A 19,794-nucleotide genomic window follows, 5' to 3' on the forward strand; every position below is an offset into this window, starting at 1 on the left:
CATGCGCCGCCTCCCCCGCTGCCTGCTGGGAGTTGTAGTTCGGACCCCTCCCATCCAGCCCCGGCGCGGGCCCGAGCACCCCTAGCAACGGGCGGCCCCGGCGCGGCGTTCGAACGGCCCGCCACACGCGGCGCTGCATCCTATTGGCTGCCGGCCGCGTCACTCCGCCAGCTCCTTTCTCCTATTGGACGGCGGCGCCGCCACGTCCCGCCCCCCTCGCGCCCCGGCCCGGTGATGGCCGCTGAGGCGCGGAGCCCCCCTGGGGGGAGCCGCCCGGCCTCCGCGCCCGGCCTCCGCCTCAGCGCCCCGGGGGGCTCCGCCGGGGGCCGCCCCTGGGCCGGGGGCGGCGGCAGGAGCCGGCTGGGCCGCCTGTGCCGGCGCGGGGCGGAGCTGCTCGGTGAGCGCGGGGCGCTGCGGGACGGGGGAGCCTGGGGGGGGGGGGGGGGGGAGCGGGGCTGAGGCGTTCGTGAGGGGCTGGGAGCGGCACAGGGCCCCCGTGGGGACACGGGAGTCGTGATCGGCTCCGTAAGGCACGGTTTGGGTATGATGAGTGCCGTGTAACGTACGGCTCGTGTCATGGTTTGTATATGCAACAGGTTCTATGTAACATGCCCTTTATGTCATATCGGATATACACAACAGGCTCTGTATAACATGCTTTATGCCATATTTTATCTATACAGTAGGTTCCATGTAACATATACTTCATGTCATGTGTCATCTATACAATAGGTTCCATACAGCATACACTTTATGTCATATTTTATATATATGATAGGTTCCATATAACATAAGCTTTATGCCATACTTTATATGTGCAATAGGCTCATAACATACACTTTATGTCATATTTTATATACGCAACAGGCTCTATATAGCACCCTTTATGTCATATTGTATCTACACAACAGGCCCTATATAACGTACACTATTACACCCTGACAGTAAGGGCTTTGCTCTTTGCCCTGTGTCTGGGTACGGCCACTCCTGGTGTATCGCAGTGAGCACCATCACCAGGGACGTGGTGTACAGACAGAGAGATGTGCTCGGCGTGACCTGCCCCTAACGCCTCTGCCGCCGCTGCTGGCAGCCCGGTGGTGTTGGGTTGCTGGTGCCGCTTCACAAGGAAGCATTTTTTCCAGTCAGAGCTCTTGAGAATTTTCCTGTAGGCACTTGGTGTTGTATAACGTAAAATGGTTCTTTGCCGAGAGGGTGGTCACGCACTGGGCCAGGCTCCCCAGGGACTCACTCCTAGCATTGAGCCTGTCAAAGTTTAAGAAGCGTTTGGGCTGTGCTCTCAGTCACATGGTCTGAATTTTTGGGTAGACCTGTGTGGAGCCAGGAGTTGGGCTCGGTGATCCTTGCGGGTCCCTTCCAACTCAGGATATTTTGTGATTCTGTGGTGGTGTGGGCACAAGTATTTCAGTGTCACTTCTTGTGAGTAGTTAATTAACCAGCTTCTGACTAACTCTGAGCTGTAATTATATGTAATAACACTTTCAATTTTATCTTGAGATAATTCAAACCCTGTTAAACTGTTAACTTAAGCAGAAGAAAAACCTGAGTTGTCTGCTTGAATTATTTGCACGCTGGCGATTTTTTTCTGAACTGTGGATGGACTTTAATCGTTCCAGTGGCTGTGACTCAAAAAGATACGTTTATTATCATTGTGTCTGTTGTCTTTGGTCTTGTTGATTTTATTTTCTTATCATTTCTTAGAGAATACAGAAGAGCATATTTTGGGATGAAATTACTTGACTCCAGCTAACAACTGTTTTTTTATTAATTAATTTCTCTAATACTCCTATAGTAGATTGTTACAACTACAGAGCTGATCTTTGTGTTCTCACAGGGGAGAAATGGAGCTCTTATTGTTTGTCTTCACTGGCAGCTCATAACGTTTGTACCAGCAAATTCAGTAACTCTTGGGCTCAGTTGGACTCTTCCGCTCTCTCCAGTTCCATCGGAAGTTCTGCTTCTAACTCCTTTTTGCATGCTCTCGCTGTGGAGGAATCCAGCCAGCACCTCCCGGCTGCTGCACGCAATCCAAACAAGGCCATCTTCACCGTGGATACCAGCACAACGGAGGTATTTGCAGTGGGAACTGCTAAGCTACTCAATGCAAGGCTGATGTAGGCTGTGTGGCACCGTACAGGCTAAAATTCCTGCTACCTTACTTGGATCTGCAAGATATTATCATGTCAGGAAGGCATTTTGTAGTCAGCTCAGGCTCGGTAATTTTGTAAAGACTGACAGAGCGTGTGCTTTCATTGCAGGTTGTAGTTAGCAAATTACACGAGTCAGTGCTGGGAGCGCTGATGTCTCGAGTCTTTTTTGCAGACAGAAAAAGGGAATAAAGACAAGTGCAGCCATGATGTGGCATAAAGGAGGAAAAGAAAAGCAAAATATGCTTCAAGCCTTCTGTCTAGGAAGTACCAACCCTAGGATGGGTTCATGGTAGCATGACATCTCTATCTGCCCAGTAAATACACTTTTTTTTTTTGTACTGGGAGAGATGGATTTTCTCTGTTTCTGTCCCAACAGAAAAATTGATGTAAAATTGAGTGCTAAAAACCTTTAAGAGATGTGCCATTTTTAGCTTGAGCTGACACTTTGGGCCTTTCCGTCTTAAAGACATTTAATCCTAACTTGGTCTGTGACAGAGGTGTAAGCATGCCAATGACTTGTGTGATTATTGCTTCCCTTTAGGAGTGGATAAAATTTTGTGGCCTGCCCAGGCTTTGCTTGCAGATAAATTCTCATGTTCTAGGGATTTAATTACTGAAACAACACGAGAGGTTGGAGGGGGCAGGAAGCTAAAAGCAAGCAAGAAGCCTAAAAGAAAAGCAATGTCTCAACCACTTTTAACCGAGAAGATACTTGGGCAACGGATGTCTTAGAACAAGAAGCTTTGGTGAATTGATTTCATAGATTTCAGAGTTTGAGAGGACCACCCTGCTTCCACCAAGGGGAACTGACACTACAATACATTAAAGCAACAGCCTGAGGAGGTGATGTTCTATAAATAAAACACACAGCTTTTATTCTTGTGGTGTTTTGTTTTGTTTTTTTCCTCTTCTAGATTCTAGTGGCTAATGACAAAGCCTGTGAGCTGCTTGGGTACAGTAGTCAGGAGCTCATTGGCCAAAAGTTATCCCGCTTCATATCCAAATGCAGCCGAGAGATGTGGGAAGCTGTGGGCGAGGAGTCCTTAGAAACTGATGAATGTTCGTCGGTGTTTTCAGGATCTGTGGTATGTGAAACGTTCAACCAAATATTTCCCACCATGTATAATATTTGTGGGGCTTAAGGTGTTGGCTTTTTTTTTTTTTCACTATAATTTCCATACGTACTTAACTGATTGGGCATTTGTCAATTAAGTTATTTGTCAGACTGTTTTGTTTAATTGTTTGCAAATGTGGGTGTTCAGAAGGTAAAACATGGTTTGGGAGGCACCAATGAGAGCTTGCCAGCTGCCAACATGTATAGTCAGGATGACTTGACCAAATTAGAGCTTCAAGGACACTGATTTGAAAAAAAAATCAATATGGATTGCTTAACATGGAAAACCTTATTATGGAAAAGTTCCCAGTTGCCTGGTATTTTACAATATTTTTAAATGATCTTTAATTGCGCTGTGCATTCCATATATTACATGTCAATCAAATACTGGGAAATGTTTGTGACAAAACCCCCTGGGTGGTGCAAAAGAGTGGAAGTAATGTTTTGCCTATAATAGGGCTGTTTTTAAGAGAGCTACATGAGAAGTGTCTTGAAACTCTTTTGCTGCTGTTGAAGCTGTCACTAGAAAACAGTTGGAAGATAAGCTAATTCCTCCTGATGGGTTATTTTTGTACTGAAATTGTCGATACCTTAGAGCGTGATCTTCCTGAATCCTCAAGTGGGTATAGCAAAAAAAATCTTATACTTGGTTAGGTAAATCCAGAATTAAAATTAAATGTCTTTATCAGAGACACTAACTCTAAACTACAGCCAAGCGCTCTATAGGCTGCCATAGAGTCACTGTGTAATTCATAAACCCATTCTGTCAAGATCAGATTAAAAAAGATAAAAGTCTTAGTGTGAACGCTGCAGGTTATCAGATAAGTAAGCATTTTCTGATTTGAGAAGAATCTCCCTTAAGAAATGAAGCTGTTGCTTCTGCGGCTGAAAGTAAACTGCGTTACTGATGTGGGGTGTTCATCAGCTTTGTGGGGCATCTCTTAGGTAAAGCATCTCTGAAAAGCACTTTTCATTGAAAGTAAGGTATGAGATCAACATGTTTATTATACCAATGAAAACACCTTGGGTCTTCCTGAGGCTGGGGAAGAGGAAAGCAAAGCAACAACAGTGAATTATGTGCACTCTTTACCAACTCTGTATTAAAGCTATGTTTCTTCCAATAAGAACTAATAAGTTTTCAAGAAAAAAGTGTTTTCCTAACAATGAGGGAGAGGTGTCTTGGCTTAATATCTTATTCTTGTTTGAAATTCTTGCTAAGTAACCGTGGTCTTAGTAAATTCTAACTAGGTCTCTGAATTCTCTGGAAAGGTGGATGTCATAGGCCGTCTCAAACAGAAGATCCCTGTCTCAGTCTGGCTGAGGCGAATAAAAAGCAAGGACAACAAGTGTTGTGTGGTTCTGCTGGAGCCAGTGGAAAGACTTTCAGCCTTCGTTTCCTTCAGGGTTGATGTGAGTGTTTTCCTAATCATCAAATGAGACATCGGTTTGTCACAGTTTGTGGAAGTGAAGTGTCTGAAAACTGGTAGGCTCTGGGGCTCCCAGCACAAGCAGGACATGGAACGAGTCCAGGGGAGGACCGCAAAGACAGGCTGAGGGAGCTGGGGGTGTAAGGCCTGGAGAAGAGAAGGCTCCAAGGAGACCTCACAGTGGCCTGCCAGGGCCTGAAGGGGCTGCAGGAGAGCTGGGGAGGGACTGTGTGTCGGGGGTGTAGGGATAGGACAAGGGGGAATGGCTTTAAACTGAAAGAGGGGAGAAGGGTTGAGTTGTGCCTTGTCTGCTTTCACTGAGTTAATTGTATTCGTGAAGAGGCACCAGAATGAAACCTTCTGCTGCTTGCTTAGATGCTTGCAGAGACTGTTGTTAAAAAATTGTGTGGACTGTGGCTAAAATGTTAAAATAGTCCTGTACATCTTCTTCCCAAGGGAGAGATTACATCATGCGACCTTCTTTTTGCCCATCTCCATGGCTACCCAACACTGGAAGAAGTAGTTGGGCTCCATATAAAGGACCTGGTTCCATCTGTGCAGATCCCTCTTCTAGGCAAAAAAATTCCCAAGGTATAGTATGAGTGCCAGCCATGTTGTTCTATACCCTTCTCCCTTGGGTCGTAGGTGCACAGTGCTTTCCCTCTTTATGTAAGAGAAGAAAACCTTTTCAGAGAGAAGCACAAGTCCCATTAAAAAGAGTCTGCTGCTTTATGGAGCTGCTGTCTGGGTATTTTCTAACGAGGAATAAGCCCAAGCCCTGACCTCTTGTGGAGCCTGTCTTGGTGAAAGATAATTTCCTCCAATCCATCAGAAGCCTGGCTTTGTAAGAAAACGTTATCTGAGTCAGCTCCCGGACGTTACTCTGAATTCTTCAGCTAATTTCAGATGAGTTTGTCTGAGGAATAAAAGTCTGAAGAGTATCTGGGTCTTGCAAATGCTATGGAATAGGCAGCTAGACAGTTGAAAGAGGCCTTATTAATGTCTCTTGCTGACTTTCCTGGTCTTTGTCATCAGGATTTTCATGCAGCAGTTCACCTTTGGGCTCTGAAACCTTAGAAAAACAGACTTTGTTCATTTTGATATTCACAAGATTGGTTTGTTTTTCTTTTTGTGCTCCTTTCTCCTGAGAACTTTGCTATGTTGTTTTATGTGAATACTGAAATAAACCCTAAGCATTTTATTAGGGATTTTCCGTGGTTTTGTTTTGTTTTGCTCTAATTTAGAACCTCAGGATCCAGAGAGCTGTAGGTCGATCCAGAGAGGGTAACACGTTTCCTCTCAGCCTAAAGCTGCAAGTTAGCCTTCTGGAGGAGGACCAAATAGCAGTGCAGAACAACGGTGTTCTACAAACAGAAAAAGAAGACTCTTTCATAGACTATCATTACTCTGCTACGGTTGAAGTGTTATCCACCATCAGTGGCCTTATTACTGTCCAGTCAGATGGAACCATTCATTGCATCAAGGACAGTTTTGCTTTAACACTGTTTGGCTATGAGAAGAAAGAACTGTTGGGAAAGGTACAGCAGTGATATTAATCCCCCCCATGAGTGCTGTGTCTGGCAACGTATCCACTGGAGTTGTAAAGTCGTTTGTGTGTGTTTCTGCCTGTCACAAAACTGTGTTAATGTGTTGAGCAAGTGGCTTGTGAGATGATACACAAATTCTCTTGCTGTAGCTGTTTTGCAGTGCTGAGGAGCTGGTGTGGATTTCAAGTAGGCCAAAGCAATCTGCACACGTGTATGTTCTCTACCAGTGACGTGAATTGGTGCTGCCCATGAGAGTCAGGGCCGCTATCACTGTTAGGATTTGCCCCCAGTCTGTCGGAGTCAGCTTAGCAGGTTGCATTCTGTGTTTTAGAACATAACGTTCCTGATCCCTGGTTTCTATAACAACATGGAAAGAAGCAATGACTGTTCCTTGCCATTACCTCCTCTTGACGACTCTGTGGGGACAGAGAGTGAGTGCTTCTTTGAAGATGTTACTGCCTGCCATACAACTGGTTCTAGCTGCTATAACAAAGGTAAAGCAAAGAGAAGAGATTTTGCTACAGAAACGGGATGTGCTTTGTAAAAGCAGTTGTTAAATGGGATTTCCACTGTAACCTAAAGTGAACAGAATTGTTCATGTAAGGTTGTGCTCCTTTCTGTTGCTAAGATGAAACTGATTATCCAAGTCAGAAATTACACTGTTAATAGAGAACGCTTTGTACTTGCTGAACACTTCTTTCCCTTTCTCCCCTGCTAGGATCTTCAAATATCTTGAGATTTGTAGAATTTAGCTTTTGTGACAACATTGCAATAGATGTGCAGATACTTAGGACTAATATTTTAAAGAAAATTCTGACGATCTTGCTTGGCTCTTGTATTGGCTCATGTTGCTGGCTAATATTCAGTGTTGTGTTGCTGTGTTGTTTCAATTAGGAGGCATCGCATGCTCTGGTGCAGCTTGTTGTATTTACAAAGAAATTATCAAAATTCTATTTCTCTGAACACAGTAGGAATAAACAGAAGCAAGGAAGCTCCATGTCTCCAAATCTGGTCTTCCAGCTAACTCTGCCCAAAACAGAGAACACCAGAAAGTGCATACTTTCATCTGTATCACAAGATGTCTGTTAAAAAATCATAGGAGACAGAAAAACATTTTCCTGTTTGCATTTTTATTTTCCTTTGCTTAGAAATGCACAGCTGCATCAGAACCAATGCACAGCTGCTACTGGATAAAAGGAGAGTTAGTAGACTGTGCAATTTCTTAAGTAATTTTTTTTTGTGGAGTGGTGCCTCTAATCTAGAAGTAATTCAGCTCTTCGTTGAGGAAACAATTTTTGCACTCAGCCTTTACTAAATGGAGTGATTGTTCTAGTTTCTAATCTAGATTTGTTCACTTGTTACCTTCTTTTGCAGCATCAACACCTGATTCATCTTGCAAGCTCGTGTTCTTCCCTTTTGATCTTTGTTCGCTCACTTGCTCAGGAAGTTCTTATCTTACTCTTTGTCTTAACCATGTTTGGACTATACACTCTTTCTTTTTCATCCTGCAGTTTCAGTGAGTTATAAAACTTTCCATTTTAAGTGTCTGGGGTGGGGAGCATATGTGTATTTGGGGCTGTTTGTATGAAAGCCTTATTTCCAGTCTCTGTATAGTTATTTGCCTTCTTAGGTCTCTGAATTTCAAGCCAAGTAGCTAATCCAGAAGGTTAATACCTGTTCAAAAGCTTTGATAGGAAAGTAAATTTTAGCAGCCCTGAAATATTTAGATTGCTGCGTTGAATTTTTCAAGCCAAAGTAGAGTGGAGTGCTTGTATTTGGACTACTTTGCCTTAATCAAGTCTTTCATACTCATACAAGACAGACCAGTGCAGTTCCTAGGTTGTTTTTAATCACTATCAACACTGAAGGATAAACATAAAAGGTTAAATTGGTGTGGTCTTATTTTTTGTTTGGTACAGGCAGCAGCTTTGTGGCTGCATCTTTAGCCAGTCCTCTGTCAAGAGATGAAGAGAAGAAATTAGAAAGAAGTCACAAAGAAGACAGATTACTTCATGGTGAGACTAAGCAAAAGAATGGGAGTGGTTTCGCATCTACTCCCTCATCTCCTGAAGTGGCATCCATGTCCTCTGATAGGTAGGCCTTCTATGAACCACAACCTCACTTTGAAAAATGAAAACCTGTGGTGGCAATCACAAAGAAAAAATGTTTTTCACCTCTGATATTTGTGGAAGGCGTAACAAGAGCCTCCTGCACCCATCTCTCTTTAGGATCTGAGTGCTATTTGCAGGACTGATTGAGCTTTGCCTACCTTAGATTTTTGTTGAGATCCATACAACTTTGAGTTATGGGTGTTTCATCTCTAATGGGTACCAAATGTTTCACCCAGGCTGGGGAAGTTAATTAGGCCCTATCTTAATAAATAAGAAATGGTGAATGTTTATTTCCTTCCTTGGTATCCACTAGCCAGGTTACCTGGAATGGAGGTCAGTGTGACCATCGTTAAGACAGCTTATTCTGTTAGTAGAGTCCTGCATCTTTCTTTCTTTTTTTTTTTTTCTGTAACAAAATTAGAAATTCTGCACAAGAACCTATATGATGCGCACATTTTAGCTTAAGTAAAACTTTAAACATTCCACACTAACGATTCCAACTCTCAAAATGTTTGCTACCTTTTTTAATGTAGAGACTACTACAGCACAGTTCTTGTCATTTTCTAAACAGACTCATAGTCTGTTTTTCCTTTATATATCTGTATCGTACTTGGATTGTAGCTGCTTTACTACATGGACTATTTTTCTATTCTGCATTTTTACTGATAGAAATGTTCATAAAATACTTTGTGTTGTGGGCTTCAATTAACTGTAGTTAAAACAATAGCTGGAAGCATAACAGAGATCTTCTGTTCTCAGGACTGGAAGTGTTCTGCCACGTGTATTGGCTTTTTATTGTGGTAAATGGTCTATGAAATCTAGTTAGAAATTAAGCTAGAGAAGGAAATAATCCATAAGGAAAGACTGCCATTCAAGTGTACCTGATCTCTGGTGAAGATGGAATTTGTTACGATTGTGGGTGCTTGCTGCCTTTTTCTTTTAAAATAATAAAATGATTGGGGCATGTTTTAAATAATGAACATAGTAACAGAAGAATGAGTAGGATACAGGTGACTTTTCTCATTCTTTTGTCATCAGGGTATCACTAATAACTTTGAATCCTTGCAGTGAAGACAGCATTGTCGCTGACAGTCCGTCAGCCCGCTGTGAAGAGCCTTCTCCTGAAACCTGGCCTGACAGAATCAGAGCAGTGGAACAATGCAGAGTGGTGGAAAAAGCAGGATTGTATAATTCTCAGAAAATATGCCATTCAAGGGTCTCTCCCACGTCATCTGCTTCAGAACAGTTGGATTCAGGTCAGAACACAAAGACTCCAGTAAGAAGCAGCCACAGTGCAGCATCCGGTACCTCTGAGACTGGAAATGCTGGTGAGAGTGGTATTTTGCCTAGTCCATTACAAGTTGATCATCAGGACCTAAAGGAATTAAATTGTCAGCAGGTCTCTAGGTTACCATACGCAATGCTGGAGGATCAGCACTCCACCGATGCTCAGGGACAATCTTCCTCAGCAAATGTCAGCTCACCTACTGCTTCTTACAGCCCAGAAGATGAGCTAGATACTGCATCCCATGGCATGGACAAGCCTTCCAGTTTTGCGTGCAACTCATCCAAAATACCAAAAATAAATGAGCTTTGGTCTGGGACAACACCAGACTTTCAAAGCCATGGGGCTAGGGGACAGTTGTCAAAAACAAGCTTGATATGTGATGCAAAACTTTCTAATGTTGATCATGCTGTCATTGAAAGCTGCCTGCTAAATGATGCTTCGTCATTTTCCTTTGCAAATGGAAGAAATAGTATCCATGATGTTCACTCAGGAAATGAAATGGGTTGCGCTGCTTCTGCATTGGGAGTTGCCACAAAACACAAAGATGTTAAAGAATCAGATGCTGAGCTGAGCTGTATTCACTCTGGTCTTGAGGAGCTAGATCTGAATATTGGTGTCAAGGAGAACTCAGCCAATTGTTTAGGTGCTACTGCAGATCCTGGGGTGTCTTCCTCTAATGCATTGGGCTCAGCAGTAGGCAATATGCTAACTCAGAACAGCGCTTTTTCAGCTGGGCAAGAAAAGCAGCTATTGAATGGTGTTGCTGTAGAAGGTGGTTCTGGGTGGCTGGCCTACCTACAACATTTGGAAAACTCTGAAGGATCATCTGAAGTATTTCTTGATAAATCTGAAACTTTTGTGGAGACTGTGGGGGATAACATCAACAGAAACCCACTGAAAAGTGAAGGAAATCCTGAAGAAGACTGTCTATTGGATGGGCAGGAAAATACAGAGATAAAAGTAACATCTACTCCTGTGAAACAAGACGGAAGACTGAATCCAGCACCTCCTCTGAATGCAGAGATTCTGGAAGGCAGTTACACTGGGAATTGCTGTCACAGAGATGGTTCACAGTTAAGTAAGTTAAACCTATTTCCCCCCTCCCCAGAACTCTTACTGGGGTGCTGTTCTTCACCTGTGTTTTTGCAGAAGGCAGGTAGTTCTGGGTTAGAGGCTCACAGTGGAGAAAGAAGGAAGGAAGAAAGCTCTAGCATCTAGAAGGAAAACCAGTATTTAATTCTATGCAAAGGGCATTGGAACAGTAGGTGGTAAAAATGTAAAGTTACTAAGAAATTAATGCAGATTGAATAGTCAGAAATATTCTTAAAACACAACTAAAAGATTTGAAACTGATAACTGTTCCTGAACAGCAAATCCAAACTCCATTGTAAAACTTGCATTTAAATTGTAAAACTGGATGTTTCGTTCACTCCTTCAAGCTGGACTCTGTAGCTATTTGTATAAAATCCCAGGTTTTGTGCCATTTTGAATAATAATGTGAAATGTCCTAGTTGTACACTGACTAAGATTTCTGCCAAGGGGGGAGATGGGACACTGTGGCAGTAACCTCCAGGTATCTTTAGAAGAGCTGTGCTTCTGTCAGCCACCCTCAGATGAATCTTTCCAATGTAGGTGTTCCCCCAAGAAGTAATGAAGAAACTGCAGGAACTCTCTTCAAGAACTCAGGGTTTCATCCTAAGCTAACTGTGGTTTCATTAGACTAATGCTTGATTCCACCATTTTAACTTCCTCACCTGTTTCCACAGGTATACTCTTTGAAGTAAAACATGTAGAACTGCAGGAGCCTGCCACGCTTTTCTGTGTCTGGGTGGTGAAAGACCTTCTACAGAGCCAGAAAGAAGCAGCAGCAAAGACTCAGCTTTTGCTCTCCAGCCTAGCAAGCTCTACCCAGTCCACTGCAGATCTTTCAACGCACAGCCTTGGAGAAGTAAGAAACTCCACTGTTATATAATGTTGAACTGAAGCTAAAGCTGAGAAGTTTCTCCACTTACAACGTGCCATGAGGCTGGGGCAGGGGGTATTGCTGTTTCCTGGTTTTCCTATCTCTGTATCAAAAGAAGTATTTCATTGCTCTAAAACCAACAAGTGACTATTGTAACATTTCTGGTAGTGTGTGTTTGGCTTAGTGTTATTAGCTTTCCCAGGTTTACTATTCAAGTTAACTTGAGTAGTAAAAGCACCTGATTTCAAATTTGTTCTTAGGCTGGTGTAAGTATATCTACAGTGGAGGTTTATACCAGTGTGGTAAAGCTATTTTTTAAACGACTGTAGTCACACTGGCATCGATGCCATGGCATTATTAAGAAAGGAAATACTGAGCTGAAAGCTTTCATTGACTGACTTGTGTCAGCAAGAGGAAACTGCATTTTGTTTAGCTCCCTCTGGAGATGTTGCGATCTGCATGGTGTACAGAAAGCTAACGCCACATAGCTGAACAGTAGGCGTGCATCAGTGCAGTGTATCCTGAAAGCACAATGGCTCAGGCCTGCTTTTTAGTAGTAGTGGGATGTAAAGCTGACAGTACTCTGACCAGGGCCATAGCAGAAAACAGTATCTTTGATCACTTGACATAGGTAATTATAGATCCCTGGAATAAATATATGCATTCATTAAGTGTTTACATAGCTGGATTTTATGATTATTTTATTTAGACATCATATGTATAGTGCTGATAGATCCAAACTATGTGCAGCTCCCAGGAGCTGAGTGTTTATTGAAATGTAAAGTGCACAGAGAATTTTGTACAAGTTTCTCAAGTGCATATTCTTTTTTTTAATTTACCTTTCACTGCATTAAGCAGTATCAACAGCTGCTGAGAGCAGACTGCTGAATTAACTTGTTGTGTAAGATGATGGTTACATCAACATACAGTTCTTGCTATTAAAAACAAAAATGCTCCTTTTAGCAGATTTTGTAGAAGTGTAGTTTCTTTTCAGTATTTCCTTTACCTTTCATTTTCTTGCTAACTTTTTTTTTTTTTTCAATCTGTGCCTAGGCCATCAGATCAACTTCCCTGTTTGAGAATTCCCGAAGAGCTGAAGAGCTTGAAAGATTGAGGGCGTGTGAGGGAGAATATGCAAAAAAATACGACACTCTCAGTCTTATAGGCAAAGGATCTTTTGGCTTTGTCTGGACTGCCAGGGACAAGAAGGATCACCAGGAGGTTAAATATTTCTTTCACGTATCATTGCAGTAAATATTCTAGGATCAAAACTGAAAGGCTAGAGCGTCCGTATAAAGTCAATACTATACCATTAAAAGATGCTCTTTGATAGGTCAGGGCTTTCCTTCGTTTTTGATGGGAATCGGAGATCACTGACCTTATGGAAACAGGACAGCAACATGTTTGCATTGATATAAGGTGTAAACTGTTACCTAAGGCAGCAGGCACAGAATGAGACTATGTAGCTATGTTAACCTGTTGAAAGAAGTATACTTTAGGATTAAGAGAACTACAGACCTTAATCTAAGGTTGCTAAAGTGAATGGCACGCTCCAAAGTTTATCGTGCCACAACTCAGGAACGTGGTTTCTTCACTGTGGCATACATATATTGAGGTTATAGGACCCTCTTTACCAGAAGTGTTTTGGGTAAATTTGATTTTATCAGTAGTAAAAGGAAAAAGAACAATAAATACCTTCCATTTCTGCAGATCATTTGGTGTCTAGGAGTAAATTAGTTTAAAGATGTTTATAGATGTTATAAGCAAAGCAATGTATATCAGATTACTTCTGTCCTTTGAGCTATATGATTCACAAACATTTTTCTTGTAAATTGACTTGCCAAACACCTAAAGCCCTGCTCTTGTAGGCAATGCTGAAATGCTTTGTCTGCTTAGGTTGTTGTGAAGTTCATCTGGAAGGAGAGAGTGCTTGAAGACTGCTGGGTAGATGATCCTGACGTGGGGAGAGTTACTCAAGAAATCTCAATCCTGTTGAAGCTGCAGCACCCCAGTATCATTAAGGTACAGTAACTCAGAGTAAATGCTGAACTGGATCACATGTCTACTTTGAACCCTTGGAGCCTTGTGCCTCTTCTACAGGAGTGAGGAAGTGCTGTCTGATAAAGATACCTTTCCGGAAAGAACAATCGTGCTTTATTTGGGAGGGTTTGTCACTTGCTGTTATACGCTTGTGCCACAAACAATTTATGTAAGCACAGATCCAGAGGTGTGCATCTAGCAGAAAGAAAGTCTGTACATTATTTCTGGATGCATATCTTGGCAGTGGACATACGACATCACAACTGAACGTGTACTAGTTTGGTAAATAATTTGGATACGTCTTGATTCCTGTTGTTTGTTGTTTTTTGTTTCTTTGTTTTCTGGAAGAGAATTGCTCTAGATTTTTAGTTCTGCTCTGTTTTCAAGAAGTATTTGTACTCAGCAAAGACTTCAAAGGTTATAGTGTACTTTGATTAAATCTCCAAGGGGAAAGTAGCGTTTGTTTAATTCATATAAATAATAATAATAAAACGAATTTGAGGATGAAGTACGTGATAAAAAAAATAGTCTGTTATTTATAGGTGCTGGATGTGTTGGAAAATGAACACTTCTTCCAGCTGGTGATGGAGAAGCACGGATCTGGTCTGGATCTCTTTACATTCATTGATAATCAGCCTGATTTGGATGAGCCATTAGCAAGCTATCTATTCAGGCAGGTGAGCACTGGGAACATACAATTGCTACATGCTGGTAAAATGTGGTTAGTGTAAGATCCGGGATGCTATTTCTCTGGGAAGGACTGGCTAATCAGTAGGCATGGCTATATTCCCCCAGTCATTCTCACTACTGGCAGAGCTTTTCTACCTTATTCTGCAGGGCTGATGTCTCGCTAACAGAAATGCTACCCACCCACAGAAACCTTTTCAAGGATTAGGTAGAAATGTGTCACAAGTGTTTACAAGAAATGTGTCACAAAGTAATGGACCTTACTTCCTATTAGGGCTTCCTACAGAGAGCACTCACCTCTTGGCTGTGGCTGTAGCAGCATTCAAGCCCACTCGTGTGGCAGCTGCTCCTCTGGGGGAGGAGAAAGGTGCCCAGAAGTTGCCCCAAGCCTCACTAAAATCTGTGCTCTCACTTAGATCAGTGCTTGTTTTAGATTGCTGATAAGCCTCTTCCCTAAGCCAGCCTTGAGTTTGTGGGGATGCTTTGTTACTTCAGCCCTGTACAGTATTTCTCTGCAGAGGGAGCTTTGTGTTATAAATAGACGCTTTTCTCCCTTAACTATCTGCTTTTCTTGCTCAGATATATTGTGGTAGGGATCGAGATTGTCTCCAAGGTGATATAATTCTGATGCTGTTCTTAATTATAGCACTGTAGCATGAATCGTGCAGCAAGAAAAATGGAGTGAGTATATTATTTATACCAAACTTCACTCTTAAGTGCTTTGTCATCCTGCAGCATTGGAGGCACGCAGTAACATCCTTTTGGAGGAATCAAAGGGCCATCCAGATGAAGCTGGGATAAAAATAAAGTAACCTGCAGCATTGTAACAATAAGCTCTGATGCTTCTAACCAAAGCACACCACGCCATCTTCCTGCACATCTGTGAGAGGAAAGCAAGCAATTGCTTTTCTAATTCTCTCTGTTGAGAGCATTGTAATACCCGCTGCAGCAATGCAGGCAGGCATTCCTGAATTTGTGTGCAGTTACCAAAATTGGGATCTGCATCTTGTTAATACAGTGTCAAAGCAACTTAAATTGTGGTTATTCTAACTCCCTGGTGCCAAGTGTGTTATCCAGGACATCTTTGAATTAACACCTCGTTCTCCCCTCCTCTTTCAGATTGTGTCAGCTGTTGGGTATCTCCACTGTAGGAACATCCTTCACAGAGATATCAAGGATGAAAACATTGTCATTGCTGAAGATTTCACAGTTAAATTAGTGGACTTTGGTTCGGCTGCCTACCTGGAACCCGGCAAGCTGTTCTACACCTTCTGTGGGACAATTGAATACTGCTCACCAGAAGTGCTGTCCGGCCAAGCGTACGTCACCCTATAAAAATCACTTTTGTGTCCATCACACCAGAAAATGTGTGTGCAAGCTGCTTTGCCATTGATGCACTGCTACAGTACCTCACCACAGAAAGCTGACGTGAGATTTAGGGCACTGCAGTGAGGGAAATTGTTTTCAAAGGCTTCAATACATACAAAGCTGTTTCTGACTAAACCCGTCGACAGGCTTTCTTATTCTGGTCAGATGTTTGCAAGCCCTAATGCTGATGTCTGTCCTACTGCAGAGAGCTGTTCAAGACCAAGCCTACAGCTGTCATCTCCAGCCTGGTATACGTGTCTGCATGCTCTGTGTTGTGACTTGAATGTGTCCTTTTTCCTTAGTCTCTTATAATACATATGTCAATTTGCTAACCTCTTCCTACCTGTCTCTCTGCTAAAAATTACTCTTGTAGAGAGGTTTTATAAGCAAACATTCGTGTATAGCATCTGTCCCTTGCCATGTCAGCCTTTTTTGTACTTCCCTCACTTTCATTTTCTGTTCCCCTCTTTCTACTTCTGTGTATCGATTTTTGCAGTTTGATCATGGTTCATCTCCCCCTTCATTTTTGTGCCCCTCTGGACTTGAGGATTCTTCCCTTACAGCTTGTCTTGCTGCTGTCTTGGGTGTGCTGCCCAAATCCTAGCTGTCCTTTCCCTGCTCTCTCCTTCTGTGAATGCTCTTTACCTGCAGGCTGACAGTCTCACTCCCACTCCCAGAGGGAAGCCATCCCAGGGAGGTAAATGTTAACTGTACCTGCGAGTACCTTACCTTGCTCTTTGTTTTTCACAGTTTTGTTTTTTTTTTTTCACAGAAAAGTTGTTTTTCACAACTTTTTTAATGCATCCTTCAGGCAGCCTCCCTTAATGAGTGGCAGAAAGCCATGCAAGGAGGGAAGGAAATTCCTGCTGGGAACTAGGCAGGAGATCAGTTCTGCCACATTGCCCTGGGAATTCAGCCTGTTGCTTTGAGGAGAAACTGTCCCTTCTTCTCAGTTGGAATCTAGATAATATTTATTTCAGAATAATTTTTGGCTTGGAAATGGTTTGGAGGGGGCAAAGGGGATTCCAATTAAGTGTCTGATTTTCTGTTTAAAGATTTAATTGATGGTTTGGGCTTATGATAAAGAAGGAGGAGACTTAAGTTCTGTTGTCACCAGCTTACTTGTGTAAGAAGTCTCAGTGCCTATTATACATATTCATCAACAGAAATTGGTTGGCAGTTCTTTAGTTATTTTTCTTTCACGGAGAAGAAGATTTTTTTTCTCAAAAAATGAGAATTCTCACAAACTTCCTCTGTTAAGACAAAAATTGGAAATGAGGGCTATCAACCAGCTTTTTTTTGTTTTCCCTTACCTTCCTTAGCATACAACTATGTATTTGCAGTCTGAGTTTATGCAAGCTTGCGTATCTCTGCACAGGTATCACGGCCCTGAGTTGGAGATGTGGTCACTTGGTGTCACCCTTTATACCCTAATATTTGGAGAGAATCCCTTCTGTGAGCTGGAGGAGGCCATGGCAGCTGTCCTGAATCCTCCTCGGCTTGTGTCAAAAGGTAATTTTTTCCAATTTACTTTTCTGAATGAGCAGATCTCTCAGGAAAGTATGAGCAGTACTTATTCCCCAGGAAGAAGGGAAAAACTGGAAAAATAGTGCCAAATGTTCTCTGTAATGATTTAAGAAGCTGTTCACTGAAGCAGAGGTATCCTTTTCAGATCAGTTCTGCAGTTCTTTATGCCTACGTTGCAGCTATCTACCGTGTGATTTATTAGTTTCAAATTCCAGTCCTCCCACTTAAGATGATGATTCAAGCTATTGGCTTGTCAAACTTCAGTGAGGTTTATACCTGAGAAAACTGGAACAATGCTTGGTGGGAGGGTTGGCTCTAGTAGATAAGTTTAAGATCATTAATGGCACTCATTAATGGCACTGCAGATCCAATGCAAGTTTTATCTCACTTGAACTAATCACCAACCAATAACGTGTCGCTTTGGAGATGTTTGATAATCTGTTAATTTATAATTTCTGAATGAATTGTATGGCTTGCCCTTACAGGAAAAATACATCGAATTTGCTTTCATTTTGAGCTGTAGAAAACTAGTTGCATGTCTGTCTATCAGTCTCCTTCAAGTTCTCTGTGGTCCTGGGAGCACTGTGGTTATAAGGCTTCAGCAGTGATGCAATTGAAGGGTAAATTCTTGAAGCTTTCCCTGAACCCTGAGTGCACCTTTAATCACAGATGAAACATGGGATGGCTGCAGGACAAGACTGGGCTTGGAAACAGGGTTGGCTCTGTAACATGTCTCTACGTCTGTCCTCCTCAGTGCCACCTCTCGTGGTTTCTTGTTTTCACAACCCGGAAATCTCAGATCATTCTCAGAGCCGAGCTCATGTAAGTAGTTGTGAATGAAACTGAGGCAGCAGGATGGTACAAGGGATTAACAGGGAGGATTTGTAACTGAGATCTGCATTCTTTGAATACAAATCATATTGCATTCTCAGAATACCTAAAATATTGACTGAACTGTTTGTCTCACTGCTGCCTCTCCCCAGATCTCATGAATCTGATCGCTGGGCTTTTGCATCCTGTTCCGGAGCAGCGCATGACTCTAGCTGTGTTAGTAGAGGATCCTTGGCTGAAGCAGCCTGTCAACCTGGGTAATTATACCTGGGAAGAGGTATACTTCTCTGCTGAGGCAGGTAAGATGTTGTTTTGAAGGCTTTTTCTCCCACTGGGGGCCTACTGAGCAGGCAGGGAGGATTTCTAGGAAAAGGCTTGGCTGTGGTTAGTCGGATACTTCTTGCTAGAAGACCGTCTTATATCCAAGTAAGCTTACTTTGAACTTAGGCCTGTTGACCAGTGGAACCTGTGGTTTGTTCTTCACTGTTTCTCTCTAGAAAGCAGTCGATTGAGAAATGGTTCTGGCGAGTGCGTGCAAGGAGACAGACTTCCAGCTCCTTGCTTGGAGTGTGAGCCGTGCTTGAATGCGTCCAACTGTGTGTGTGCAGATCCCCACTGGGAAGGAGCAGCGGCTGCGGAGTGCCACAGCTTGGGCCTGGAGCATTGCTGCAGTCTGTCTCTGCAGAAGGCCCTGCCTGTGGAACGGTAGCTCCCTTGCTGCAGTGCATATGCTGTCACTCAGGAGGCAATGGGAATTAATTTTAAGCACTTCTTGGAGAAAGATGATCCCTCACATAAAAATTGAACTTCTTGAGAAATCCTGAGAGCAATAGCTGGGATTTGCTATGAGAGAGGCTTGTGCCATGAACCACCTGTAGTCTGATGGAGCAGTCCTTGACATCCAGGTAATTTTTCTTGTGCAGACTGTGGAAGGCAGGAGCTGTTGATCTTTCCCCAGTCCCTTCTGTTCTTCACCAGAAGTGGTTAGATGCACACAAAGCACACTTGCTGCAAATACTTGCGTTTACATTGGCAAATTACTCAGCAGTGAGTTCTGATCACCTGTTACACTGACTTTTGATGTACACCACAGTCCAAGATCTGGCCTTGGTTTTGCTTTTTGCCTCACTGAGGAGCTGTCAGCACTCTGCTGGAACAGAGACATCCTGAAAGCATCTTGCACAGTCAGTGGGGAATTTGATGTCAAGCCCAGGCAGTGCTGAGGCTGTTGGAAAGGAGCATTTCTGCAGGGGTACAGAGCTGCTAACAGGCAGAAGTGCTTGCCCTGGGGCTGTTACTGCTGCTGTGAGGGGAGTGCTGAGGCAAGAAAAGCTTCTAGTTAATAAATGTTTGTACATAGGCTGGGCTTTAAAGCAGTAAGAGAAAGATGTTGCTTGTTTTGTTTATATCTCAGAATATATTTTTATTGGCTATTTTTACTTTTTCTATGTAGTTTCACTTTCTGAATAATGAATGAATAAACAGCCTAGTTTTGTTGGTTGATTGCCATCTGGGTGTTGTTTGGGGTTTGCTCTGCTTGGACGGTCACAAGTCCATGGGGCCAGATGGGATCCACCCGAGGGTGCTGAGGGAGTTGGCGGATGGCTGGGCTGCTTTCCATGGTCTGTCAGTGGTCAGGTTGAAATGAGGAGACATTTCTGCTCAGAAAGAGCAGCCAGGCACTGGGACAGGCTGACCAGGGAGGTGGTGGAGTCCCCGTCCC

The 19,794-nt window shown here is 42.9% G+C and overlaps 1 protein-coding gene across 3 annotated transcripts; it reads left to right on the forward strand.

Moving 5' to 3' along the window:
* The first annotated feature begins 183 nt into the window (after positions 1–183).
* Positions 184–19,572, forward strand: PASK (PAS domain containing serine/threonine kinase). Of its 3 annotated transcripts, none has more exons than XM_068692687.1 (17): positions 184–397; positions 1,892–2,088; positions 3,083–3,253; positions 4,552–4,692; positions 5,166–5,300; positions 5,954–6,247; positions 6,588–6,750; positions 8,176–8,350; positions 9,406–10,733; positions 11,422–11,603; positions 12,672–12,839; positions 13,515–13,640; positions 14,201–14,335; positions 15,465–15,664; positions 17,092–17,225; positions 18,224–18,370; positions 18,569–19,572. In XM_068692687.1, the coding sequence occupies exons 1-17, from the start codon at positions 235–237 to the stop codon at positions 18,778–18,780; spliced, it is 4,071 nt and encodes a 1,356-aa protein (XP_068548788.1). In that variant the 5' UTR covers positions 184–234; the 3' UTR covers positions 18,781–19,572. The 3 variants fall into 3 exon arrangements, with proteins under 3 accessions (XP_068548788.1, XP_068548786.1, XP_068548787.1); XM_068692685.1 differs by having other exon boundaries at positions 185–397; positions 1,853–2,088; XM_068692686.1 differs by having other exon boundaries at positions 186–397; positions 1,853–2,088; positions 9,436–10,733.
* Positions 19,573–19,794: the final 222 nt, after the last annotated feature.

The sequence above is a fragment of the Anas acuta genome, chromosome 9 (assembly GCF_963932015.1).
Source record: "Anas acuta chromosome 9, bAnaAcu1.1, whole genome shotgun sequence".
Lineage (NCBI taxonomy): Eukaryota > Metazoa > Chordata > Aves > Anseriformes > Anatidae > Anas > Anas acuta.